This window comes from Macaca fascicularis, chromosome 14 (assembly GCF_037993035.2).
Source record: "Macaca fascicularis isolate 582-1 chromosome 14, T2T-MFA8v1.1".
In the NCBI taxonomy this organism is placed as follows: domain Eukaryota; kingdom Metazoa; phylum Chordata; class Mammalia; order Primates; family Cercopithecidae; genus Macaca; species Macaca fascicularis.
Window position 1 is genome coordinate 76,615,490 of NC_088388.1, and position 13,170 is coordinate 76,628,659.

Consider the following 13,170-nt stretch of genomic DNA (forward strand, 5'->3'; position numbering starts at 1 on the left):
AGTATAGCCATATAGAAAACAGTATGAAGGTTCCTCAAAAAACTAAAAATATAAGTACTATAGGATTCAGTAATCCCACTACGGGGTATATATCCAAAGAAAATGAAACCAGTTTGTTAACGAGATATCTGCACTCCCATGTTCCCTCCAGCATTAATCACAATAGCCAAGATATGGAATCAACCTAAGTGTCCATCAACAGATGAAAGGATAAGGAAAATATGATCTATATACACGATGGAATATTATTCACCATTAACAAAGGAAGAAATCCTGTCATTTGTGACAACATAGATAAACCTGGAAGAGATTATGCTAAGTGAAATAAGTCAGGTATAGAAAGAAATACCCTATGATCTCACTTACATGTGGAATCTTAGAGTTGAACTCACAGAAGCATAGTAGAATAGTGGTTATGAGGGACTGAAGGTGTGGGAGATGCTGGTCAAAGATAAAAACTTTCAGTTAGGATGAGTAAGTTCAAGAGATCTACTGTACGACATGGTGACTACAGTTACAACAATGTACTGTACACTTCAAAATTGCTAGGACAGGAGACTTTAAGTGCTCTCACCACAAAAAAAAGATAAGTCTGTGAGTCAATGCATATGGTAATTAGTTTTAGACAGTTCACAAAATGGACTTAGTTTTTGATATTCCATCATAAATATATACAACTTTTCTTTGTCAATTAAAAAATTTAAACCCAGCCAGGCACGGTGGCTCATGCCTATAATCCTGGCACTTTGTGAGGCCAAGGCGGGTGGATCACTTGAGCTCAGGAGTTCGAGACCAGCCTGGACAACATAGTGAAACCCTATCTCTACAGAAAAGGCAACAATGAGCTATAGGCATGGTTGCTTGTGCCTGTAGGCCCAGCTACTTGGGGGTCTGAGGTTGGAGGATCACTTGAGCCCAGGAGGTGGGGGTTGCAGTGAGCCAAGATCGCACCACTGTACTCCAGCATGGACCCCTCCCCTGCAAAAAATTAAATCTTGCAATCTAGAATAAAAAATATATATAAATACAGGACAAAGGTGTCACCCTTGGGACCTCCTGAATGCAGCGAGAATCCTGGAACTTTGGTCCATAGAGTTGATATAAGAGATATCAGCTTCCATGGAACATGAGGCTTTTGAGATAGAGTGGTTCCTGGACCCACTCAATGTAAATCCCAGCTACTTGTTTCTCCAGTTGTTACCTGGGAGAAAACAGCTTCTGGATGGCAGTAAGAATTGTTGCAAAGACTATTCCTAAGGCTAGATGTTGCTCCTGCTGGCAAGCTATGATCCCTGTCCTACATCAATCTCAGTATACTGATGCCAAGTGTTATCTATAGTAGTTTTGCGAATCTGAATACTTAAACCTAAGAAGGATCCCGACGGGCACTAAAGATATAAAACTGCAATGTATGGAAAAATACTGTGTTGTGTAGCTCATTTATTAATCAACACATTGACTCATATATGGGAGCTTATCCAATTCACAAGTTTACCATGACAATGCCATGTTCCACTTTTAATTTTTTTAATACAAAAAAGTCCCTAGATAACGATACAGGGAAGTAAGTTCTTTTACCTCCAATCCTATTAAACTTCTCATCAAAGTTACAAAGAAATCATTATGAGTAACATCATAAACATCTGTGCTTTCATCAGGTACAATAGAAAATATAAAAAATGATTTACTATCTTGTCTCATTTATTACTAGTAATCTATTCACTATGAACAAGAGTATTGCCAATTGTACTTACATATGCAAATGCTCATTCCAGTTTGATACAAATGCTTTTTTGCTGCACTCAAACTCAAAATTAAAAGAAAGTTTTGGCTGGGCATGGTGGCTCACACCTGTAATTCCAGCATTTTAGGAGGCTAAGGCAGGCAGATCACCTGAGGTCAGGAGTTCAAGACCAGTCTGACCAACATGGAGAAACCCCATCTCCACTAAAAATACAAAATTAGCTGAGTCTGGTGGTGCATGCCTGTAATCCCAGCTACTCAGGAGGCTGAGGCAGGAGAATCGCTTGAACCCAAGAGGTGGAGGTTGTGGTGAGCCAAGATTGCGCCATTGTGCTCCAGCCTGGGCAACATGAGTAAAACTTCGTCTCAAAAAAAAAAAGAAAAAAAAAGTTTTGATACACATAATATTTTTATCTTAAGAATATATAGCTGCACATCATAGCATTCAAAAATAAATCTCCTTAAACATATCAGTCCTCCCCCTCCCAATTTCTTCCTCAGGTATCTTATATTAACCATCACAGTTTTTACAATGGATAGTTTCATAATATTACATGCTACAGACTGAATTGTGTCCCTCACAAATTCATATATTGAAGCCCTAATCCCCAATGTGACTGTATTTAGAAACAGAGCCTTTGGTGAGGTAATTATGGTTAAATGAATTCTCATAAGAGCGGGGGGAACTTTAGCATTACAGGAATGGTGCTTTTTTTTTTTTTTTCTTTTTTTGAGACGGAGACTCCCTCTGTCGTCCAGGCTGCAGTGTGAACCTGCAGCTCCGCTTCCCAGGTTCATGCCATTCTCCTGCCTCAGTCTCCTGAGTAGCTGGGACTACAGGCGCCCACCACCACACCCGGCTAATTTTTTGTATTTTTAGTAGAGACGGGGTTTCACCATGTTAGCCAGGATGGTCTCGATCTCTTGACCTCATGATCCGCTCACCTCGGCCTCCCAAAGTGCTGGGATTACAGGCGTAAGCCACCACACCCGGCCAGGAATGGTGCTCTTATAAGATCAGAGGAACACACAACAGATAGCTTTTTCTCCACACACACACAGAGAAAAGAGTCATCTGCAAGCCAGGAAAAAGCCCTCATCAGAAATCAAATTTGCTACTTTTAACTCCAGAACCGAGAAAATAAATTTCTATTGTTTTAAGCCATTCAGTTTGTGGTATTTCGTTATGGATGGCCTGAACAGACTAATAGACTACATTAAGTTATATTATTTTGCCACATAGAATTTAAGCTTTATATCTGACATCACATTAATAATGATCAAAGGAAAATCATCAGTAAGTTAATCTACCTACTATAACTATACTGGGCTGGGTGCAGTGACTCATGCCTATAATCTTAACATGCTGGGAGATCGCAGGGAGGATTGCTGAGGCCAGGAGTCTGAGACCAGACAGGGCAATATAGTGAGACCCTGTCTCTACAAAAAATTTATAAAGTAGCCAGGCATGGTAGCACATGCCTGTAGACCCAGCTAGTCAGGAATCTGAGGCAGGAGGATCCCTTGAGCCCAGGAAATGGAGGTTACAGTGAGTTGTGATTGTGGCACTAGATTCCAGCCTGAGCAATAAGAGCAAGACCTTGACTCTAAAAATAAATAAATACAAAAAAACAAATATACTGACATACTTTACTTCAACAATTAGCAACTCTCCTTTTTCGGAAATAATTCTTGGTCTTTGTTTTTCTATTTTATTTTTTATTTTTATTGAGACAGAGTCTCGCTCTGTCGCCCAGGCTGGAGTGCTGTGGCCGGATCTCAGCTCACTGCAAGCTCCGCCTCCCGGGTTCCCGCCATTCTCCTGCCTCAGCCTCCCGAGCAGCTGGGACTACAGGCGCCCGCCACCTCGCCCGGCTAGTTTTTTGTATTTTTTAGTAGAGACGGGGTTTCACCGTGTTAGCCAGGATGGTCTCGATCTCCTGACCTCGTGATCCGCCCGTCTCGGCCTCCCAAAGTGCTGGGATTACAGGCTTGAGCCACCGCGCCCGGCCGGTCTTTGTTTTTCTAAAATTGATAAAGACATGAACACAGTAAGTATCTTATTTTCATGTTAACTACACTGTAAGAAAAAAATATATAAGTCTAAGCACGTGAGACTAAGCCTGATTTTAGAGGGCACAAGAAAGGAGCATGGCAAAATGGAATATAAATCTCACGTAAATAGAAACAACCATTACTCAGCTACAGAGTATTTTTGACATACAAAAATGATGATCCAAAGTTGACAACTTTTCTGATTTTCAATTTTAGATGTTGACAGCAACTTCATTTAAAAAATCAGTCATACGAAAACATACGTTCCCTCAAAAATTTGTACATTAACATTCACCACTGCATTATTTATACCAAAAAGTGGAAAAATCCAAATGTCCATCAAGTGAACAGATAAATAATATGTGGTATATCCATAAAAATAAATATTATTCATCCATAAAAAGGAATGAAGTACTGATACATGCTACAACATGTATGTTGTAATATTTAGCATATATTTTTAACATTATGGTAGTGTAATGTTAAAAACATTACGCTAAATGGAAATGTCAGACACACACGGCCACATGCTGTATGATTCTATTTTTATGGAATGCTACAAAGAGGCAAATCCATAAAGACAAAGTAGATTAATGGTTTACAGGGGATGAGGGTAAGGAGAAATGGCAAGTAACTTCTAAGTGGGTAGAGTTTCTTCGTGGGGTGCTAGAAATGTTCTAGAATTAGTGGTTATGGTTGCACAATGCTGTGAATATACTAAAATCACTAAAATGGTGAATTTTATCTTAGCTTTTTAAAAACAAAGCAGCACTGCGGAAACCAAAATAAACACGTTTTGGGGCCAAATGAGGTCTGTGAGCTGCCAATCTGTAAGTTCTATTCTTTATAATTCTCAAATGGTATCTTATCTGATCACCTGTAGGCAGAAGTGCATGACTACAAAAATTAACAAAAGGACAATCTTCTTTCAATTAGTAGAATTAAAAACTAAATGTTAGTTGAGCTTCCCTCAACTTTGTTTTTCCCCGGTAAAGTTTCTTTTTAACTTTTTGGTCCCTTCTAAATTAGAATCCAGTGTCTAATGTAGAGAGAAACTATATATTAAATTCCATGGTGTTTTATATGCACAATACCTTCCAGGTAGTTTTTCACCTAAATTAAGACACTAGATCTTAAACTCCCATAAAAGGGTGTAAATGACACCAAACACTTACTTGGAAATCTACCATAGTCTGAGAATAACAACTCAAAAAGTATCTGAGAGCTTCAAGTCAGATGCCATGACTAGCCCTAATATAAGTGGGATACAAATAGTATAAATAAAGTTTCAGATGGTCCTTGAAGTATAACCAGACTTTCATGGGAGCTGGGGAGACAACATCTGAGGGAGAGAAACAGCACGCAGACACAGAAGGGAATGCCCAAGACATACAGAGAAAACAAAAGCATCTAAATGATCTGGAACCAGTACTCATATAAGAAAAAGCAGGAGCTATTGCTAGAAAGAGAGAGAGACCACACTGAGATTCTGAATGTTAGTCTAGCAAATTTAGACTTTCAGAAGGCAATTCTAATTATCTTTGAAACAAAGTCAACTTAATTATTTAGTTGATGCCACCATTTTCCAGGCCACTTGCTGCCATTTTTCATTTTTTTGCCCACATTTACAGTTAATACGTTTCTCCTTAGCACCCATACAAAAATTTAAAAACTTATCTTACTGAGTTAAGATACAAGGCATGGCAATTTAACTAATGACTAAAGAAAAATCTATTTTAGCTACCCGAATAAGAGTGGTTGTTTATTCCCTCTCCAGTGCCTATTTATTTTTATTTCTTGCTGCCCAATTTGCAAATATCCAACCATGCTTAATTTTTAACTTTCGTCACATTTTGCTTCAACACTCTATGTTAGACATTCCCCAGGACTGTTTCCAGCTTTTGACCTACTCCTTCCCACTTGGCCGTGATCCCCCAACACAGTCCAAGGGTAATGTTTGTTTACATACGAAAGGAATAAAAATGACAGAACAGAATCATATTTCTTTGGTCTTGCCATGGAATAGACTACAAGAACTACATCTGAGAGGACAAGGGTGAGAGGCAGGGTTTTGGGGGCTGAAATTGTATGTAAGTGCAGCATTAAAAGGGCACAGGGACTCTGGAGACAGACTGCCTAGTTTTGAATACCAGGTCTGCCATTAACAAGCTATTACTGAAATAACTCTTTATCTAATTTCCCTCATCTGAAAAAGGGAAGTAATAATATTATACTACTAAACAGGGTTTGTTGTGAAAATGATCTGACAATACAGGCAAAGCATTTAGAACAGTATTGGCACACAGTAAATGGTTTATGTGTTACTATTTTATCTACTATAGTGTAAGCTTTATAAAAGCAAGGATTTTAGTCTTTCTTTATTAAACTATATGCCTAAAATCATGCTTAACACAGAGAAGGTGCACACTAAGTATTCACTGAATGAATGAATGAACGCATTAATAAGAAACATTTTGTTGTTAGAGAAAGAGAAGCAGAAAAGCCTTATTTAAAAGAGAAGTTAGGCTCTGCGCAGTTGCTCACATCTGTAATCCTGAAATTTGGAGGGCTGAGGCAAGAGGATTGCTTGAAGTCAGGAGTTCGAGACCAGCCTGGGCAACAAAGTGAGACCACGTCTTTACAAAATTAAAAATTAAAAAACATTAGCCAGGCATGGTGGCGCACACCCGTAGTCCCGGCCACGTGGGAGGCTGAGGCAGGAGGATCACTTGACCCCAGGAGTTTCAGATTGCCGCGTACTATTGATTGCACTACTGCACTCCAGCCCAGGTGACAGGGTGAGACTGTCTCTAAAATAAAAATAGAAGACAGAAAAACAAAGAGAACAAAATGTCCTGCTCCTCCTCTTCTACTTTTTCAAGAGATGCCATCCCTCACAGACCATTTTCTCTTAGTTGTATTGAGAGGTATAACATCAGCATTCATTGAGAAATGTTTTCAGAAACAGGTGTATAACAGCCTTTGGTGTATTTGTTTCAGAAGTTAGGAGATGACCTTATTACTCAAAATGTGGTCCTCTAACCAGCAGTATCAGCATTACATAGGTCCTTGTTAAAACAGCCAATCAGCAGACAGCCAAGACCTACTTCACCAGATTCTGTATTTTAAAAAACTCCTGAGGTGAACACCACGCATATTAAAGTTTGAGAAGTACTACTCTAGACCACTTTAAGAGCACAGGCTATAGAAGGATCAGGCTTCAAATGTAGACTCTGATACTTTATTATGTATATGACCTGAGGCAACATTATAAATGTTCCAATTTCCTCATCTGTAAAATTAAAATAATAATAGTAGTTACCTCAAAGAGTTGCTATGAGGATTAAATGAAAATCCATATGCAGCATTTGGTAGACTGCAAAGAAAACAGGATGTGCCCAATAAATGTTAGCTGTTATTGTTGAAATCCCCCATTATGTACTATAAGGCCCCACAAATAAACTTCAGCATTAACTATTAGGAAGAGCTTAACTAGAAAAACAGTATTTCTGTTTTTCTTTCTACTTTAAACTACATAATCAGTCTCCGTTCAAGATCAGTGTCAATTTTGAGGTCTTGTATTAGAAATAATTGCCTCTTAAATTTCTGTTATTCTGACCGTGGTTTCCAATTCACATTTTCTCTGGCTTTGATTTTAATTGTGTATGGGAATAAGAAAATATGTGAATGAATGACCAAAATGAACAAATAATATTAAGTTTAAACCTAGAACTAATCCCTGGAAAATACTACTAAAAAAAGAACAGAAATTCAATAGGAGTTTTAGACTACTTTAAAATTATTATGCATGGCTGGCCACAATGACTCATTCCCGTAATCCCAGCACTTTGGGAAGCCAAGGCAGGAGGGTCGCTTGAGGCCAAGTCAAGACCAGCCTGGGCAACAGAGCAAGACCCCATCTCTACAAAAAATAAAAAATGAAAACTAGCCGGGCCTGATGGCACACGCCTGTAGTCTTAGCTACTCAGGAGAGGCTGAGGGGCCGGGATCACTTGAGCCCAAGAGTTCTAAGCTGTAGTGAGCAATGACTGCACCACTGTACTTCAGCCTGGGCGACAGAGAGAGATCCTGTCTCAAAGGAAAAAAAAAAAAACTTTCCTAAAGTAGTCTGTAAGTTTAATTTTAACATATGAAAAAGAATTCTTCAAAGCAGAAATTGGGCTTAGAAATAAAACCACCACAGACATTTGAAATAAAACCACATAAGCAACGAAGGACGGTAATCAACATTTCAGCTAAAAAATGCTTAATATATAGGAACATTATTATATACTACACGGAAAGGCATAATTCCTTGTTTACAAGCAATGCTTGTAGATATAGAATGCTTTCTATAAATGGTTTCCTAAGAGCAGCAAATAAAGGAATAACACATTATTTTTAGGTGCTAATCAAAACTAGTAGAGGCAAACTAAAAGCAAAGAAAACATGGTAAGGAAAGCAAATTCCTTCCCTTGTCATTAAAAGGTTATCGATAACAAACATTAAGATGTTGGTCAAAATTTCAGTTGGCTTCTTTCCTTTTGGAGAGCTCAGGACTTGGCTCTGTCTTCCTAGAATGGTTAGAATTTGATCTGCCTAGTTAAGCAAATTAGAAAACTCAATCGAAATCAGGTTTAACAATGACAATTATCATAGACTTAAAGAGTTTTCAAAGCATAAAAAAAATTAACAACCCCCAAAAAAAACGGACAAAGAACTTGAATTAACATTTTTCCAAAGAAGATATACAAATGGTCAATAAATACTTGAAAAGATAGATGCTTAACATCACTTGTCAATAGGAACTAATAATTACAATGAGATGCTGCTATTAAAAAAAAAACAGAAACAAGTGTTGGTGAGGATGGGAAGCAACTAGAGTCCCTGGATATTACTGGAAGGAATGTAAAATGATGCAACTGCTGTGGAAAACAGTATGTGTTTCCTCAAAAAATTAAACACAGAATTACCACATATGATCCAGCAATTCCACTTCTGGATTAAAAGAAGGGAAAGCAGGGACTCAAGAGATGTGTACACCCAGTTCATGGCAGCATTATTCACAATGTCCAAAAAGTGGAAGCAATTCAAGTGCCCACTGATGGATGAATTGATAAACAAAATGTGGTATATACATACAATGGACAATTATTCAATAATTTATTATTATTAAAGGAAGAAAATTCTGACATACACTACAACAGTGGTTCCCAACCTTTTGGCACCAGAGACCGGTTTCGTGGAAGACAATTTTTCTACAGGAGGTGGGCTGGGGGGATGGTTTTGGGATGAAACTGTTCCATCTCAGATCATCAGGCATTAGATTCTCATGATAAGTGTGCAACCTAGATCCCTCGCATTAAGTGGTTCACAATAGGGTTTGTGCTCCCATGAGAATTTAATACTGCCATTGATCTGACAGGAGGTGGAGCTTGGGCAGTAATGCTCACTCAGGTGGTAATGCTTACTCGTCCCTGCTCACCTCCTGCTGTGCAGCCCAGTTCCTAACAGGTTACAGACTGGTAACAGTCCTTGGCCCGGGGGTTGGGGACCCCTGTAACATGGATGAACTTTGAAGACACTATGCTATATGAAATAAGCCTGTCACAAAAGTGCAAGCATTATATGATTTCTCAGATATGAATGATCAAATTCATAAGAGACAGATAGCAGAATGAGAGATGCTAGGGGCTAAGGGGAAGGAAAAATGCAGTTTAATGTTTAAAACATACAGAGTTTTAACTGAGAAAGATCAAAAAAGTTCTGGAGATGGATGGCGGTGATGAGTGCATCACAACAATATGAATGTTCTTAATGCCACAGAACTGTATGGTTAAAAATGGTTAAAATGGTAAATTTTATGTTATATTTTACCACAATAAAAAAGTTCATTAAATGTCTTCACATTCCTTAGTAAAAAATACTATGTTTTGATGATTTGACCATTTTTTACTAAGATATCTTTAAATGTTCTATATAAAAGAGCAACATATTTGATGTTTTTGGCCTCATTTTCTTTAAATTAAGGAAAAATCAACCTCTTTTTATAAGAAGGTTCCCAATTCAAATTGAGATAGAAATTCAGAATTACATAGTTGGGAAGAGGAGTGGAAGAATATGGAAGAGATTACAAAACAAAGCAAAACAAAACACACAAAAAAAACCTTGTTTAGGTGTTTCTTCCTCTTTTTTAGTCTCCTCATCCTCTAAGCTGGGACTTTCCCGAGAAGAGTTGTCTTGTTGGCTAGAGTTTTTCAATAGTACAGGATCAATTTGTGCTTTCAGGAGTGCAAGAGTCTCAGCCAACTCGTTTCGATTTCTAAACAAGGAAAAAAATAAGACAGCATAAAAATCTTTTTCCTGCTCTAGAGAACTTTTTGAATAATATGGATAGAAATTAAAATAAAAAAGAAAAATACATTAAGAACATCAAAAACACAGGTACAGCTAGCCCTAATTAATCCTGAATTTTAAAAGCACTAAGAAAAACACATTAAAATATACTGTTCTTCAGAGAGGAATATTAGATTTTCCTCTCTGTTTGGAATGACAATGAATATCTCTTTGGTTGAAAAGAAAAGTGGAACAAAATTAAACAAAAATCAACGTTTAATAACTTTAAAAGTAGTATGTAATCTCTAAGGAGATGAAATCAATGTAAAACTTGATTGCAAAAGCATTTTTTGTTTTGTTCTTGATTCATTTGGAAATAATTCTTTTCTACCTTCAGAGACAACAGCATTTGATACTGCTACATAATTAAGAACCAGAACTTTCTGAATAATTACAGCAAAACATCAGTTCCAATAACACAATTTAAAAACATAAAAAATTTTGGTAGCTGATTTTGTTAATAATGGTTTATAACTGATTCAACAATACCAGAAAATTCCAAATAAGTAAGAGTCTAACGTATAAATTCTACTTAAAAAAAAAAAAAGGCTGGAGTTCAGTGACCTGATCTTGGCTCAAGGTAACCTCAAATTCCTGGGCTTAAGACCCTCTACCTCAGCCTCCCAAGTAGCTAGGACTACAGTTGTACATCCCTATATCTGGCAAATAAAATCCTATATTTTTACTGGCAAAAACAAAGGTGTGGTATGGTTAATTTAAATGCCACTTACAACTGAGAAAACTTACTTGGATATTTTTCTTGCTCAGACAAGCAGTGCATAACGCTGAAGATAAAGAGCGACTCTGGACTAAGAGTTGGGAAACTTAGTTCTAGATGTGCCACTAGGTTATTAATTAGCAACAAGATCCTCCCATTTGTGTTCTCAATGTGTGATGTAAATACCTCTAATTCAAAGTGAAAACTGTTAAGATGAAATGACTCTTTTCCTTATCTGTCATGTCACACATATGCCTCCTACCCTCCTCTCCCTTTCCAATTCCATGCCAGCTAGATTCTACTGCTTTAGAGTAGGAACTCTGCATTCCAAAGAGCCCCTGGACAAGTCATATATCCTCATTAGGCCTCAGCTTTCTTATTTATAAAAGAATGGATTCTCTTGAGTATTACTAAATTGGTCTTCTGAAGAAAGCAGTAAAATTGCCACGGATAAAAATCAGAAATTAAAATGACAACAATTTATTATGCATGAGAATGAAACATACATGTTCATACATATTATATGAACATATATAATACACAGTCTAGAATTTTAATTATCTAATATCAAAAGGTAAGACTAGATGTTTTGTCTTGTCTGGTCTTGCCTCCATTTTACAGAAAGGAAAATTAAGACTCAGAGACTTTATTTATTTTTGGCAAAGATCCAGTCCCCTAATTTCATTACAACCTTCTTCTAACTTAAGGATCTATGCTTTATTACTTCTCATATTCCATTCAGAATTCCATGTTAAAAAAAAAAGAAAAAGAGGATTCCATATACAACAAATGGCTCAATCTATTTGTTATTTCTCAAAGTCACGGTGGGAACTGAAGAGTATACTGAAGTTATACAACATACCAATTTTAAACAGCTTCAAAACGTAAAAGAGCTAATATTGCTAGGAAAATCTATTTCAATTACTTCCACTACTTTTTTTTTTTTTTTGAGATGGAGTTTCACTCTTGTCACCCAGGCTGGAGTGCAACGGCAGGATCTTGGCTCACTGCAACCTCCTCCTCCAGGGTTCAAGCGATTTTCCTGCCTCAGTCTCCTGAGTAGCTGGGATTACAGGCACCCATTACCACGCCTGGCTAATTTTTTTTGTATGTTTAGTAGAGATGGGGTTTCACCATGTTGATCAGGCTAGTCTCCAACTCCTAATCTCAGGTGATCTGCCTGCCTCAGCCTCCCAAACTGTTGGGATTACAGGCGTGAGTCACTGCACCCGGCCTACTTCCACTACTTTAAGCAAAAAGGGAATTTAGCAGTAAAATTTATTAAAGAACAACTCCCTAAAAGGCTTTTAATCTGTTTAATGTGTTTAAACACAAGCCTAAGGTAGTGGTTATTATATGAAAACAGAAAATTACCCATCTTTGGGTTTTTCCTATTTTGAATAATGAAAAAAATCCTAAATCTGAGTTAGAGGAAATTTTTATGAATTCCTTCAAATCACAACCAAATTTCTTTTTTTTCCTTTTTTTTTTTTTGTTTGAGACAGAGTCTCGTTTTGTTGCCCAGGCTGGAGTGCAGTGGCGCAATCTCGGCTCACCGCAAGCTCCGACTCCCAGGTTCACGCCATTCTCCTGCCTCAGCCTCTGGAGTAGCTGGGACTACAGGCGCCCGCCACCACGCCCAGCTAATTTTTTTGTATTTTTTTAGTAGAGATGGGGTTTCAGTGTGTTAGCCAGGATGGTCTCCATCTCCTGATCTCGTGATCCACCTGCCTCAGCCTCCCAAAGTGTTGGGATTACAGGCGTGAGCCACTGCGCCCGGCCAATCACATCCAAATTTCTTAACACTATCTACAGAATCTTTTAGACTAAGGACCCTAACAACAATCCAGTTGTTTTGCTACCCCTCCCTCACTTGTTCTCTGTTCTCCATACCATTTCTTCTCTCAGGCATGTTAAATCAGACATATCCCTCCAAAATACCAGGCTTTCTTAGGATATCAGGTGACTGATTACACTTCTGCTCTCTTTGCCTGGAATGTGTTCCCCATGGCTAATTCCAATTACTCTCTCAAAGACAAGAATAGAATGAATAAACAAAATCTAGTATATCTACATATGGAAATACTATTCAGCCATAAAAAGGAATAAAGTTCTGATTTATATTACACGGATAAACCTTGTAAAGATTATTCTACTTGAAAGTGGTCACACATGACTAGTGGTGGTTCCCAGCACTTTGGGAGGGCAAGGCAGGCGGATCACCTGAGGTCAGGAGTTCGAGACCAGCCTGACCAACA

General features: G+C 37.8%; 1 protein-coding gene across 6 annotated transcripts in view; it reads right to left on the reverse strand.

Annotated features, from left to right (window-relative positions):
• The window catches only part of RSF1 (remodeling and spacing factor 1), a 158,420-nt gene that overhangs the window by 56,622 nt on the left and 88,628 nt on the right, over nucleotides 1–13,170 (reverse strand). For 4 of the 6 annotated variants that reach the window (XR_012423556.1, XM_005579173.5, XM_065528764.2 and 1 more), the window contains exon 5: nucleotides 9,966–10,120. Coding sequence is in view for 3 of the 6 variants with exons in the window: in XM_005579173.5 (XP_005579230.3) it covers nucleotides 9,966–10,120 (155 nt within the window). In the remaining 3 variants the exon portion in view is untranslated. Of the gene's footprint in view, nucleotides 1–7,120; nucleotides 7,249–9,965; nucleotides 10,121–13,170 lie in introns of those variants that run through there. The other 2 variants (XM_045371239.3, XM_074014854.1) reach the window with 2 other exon arrangements.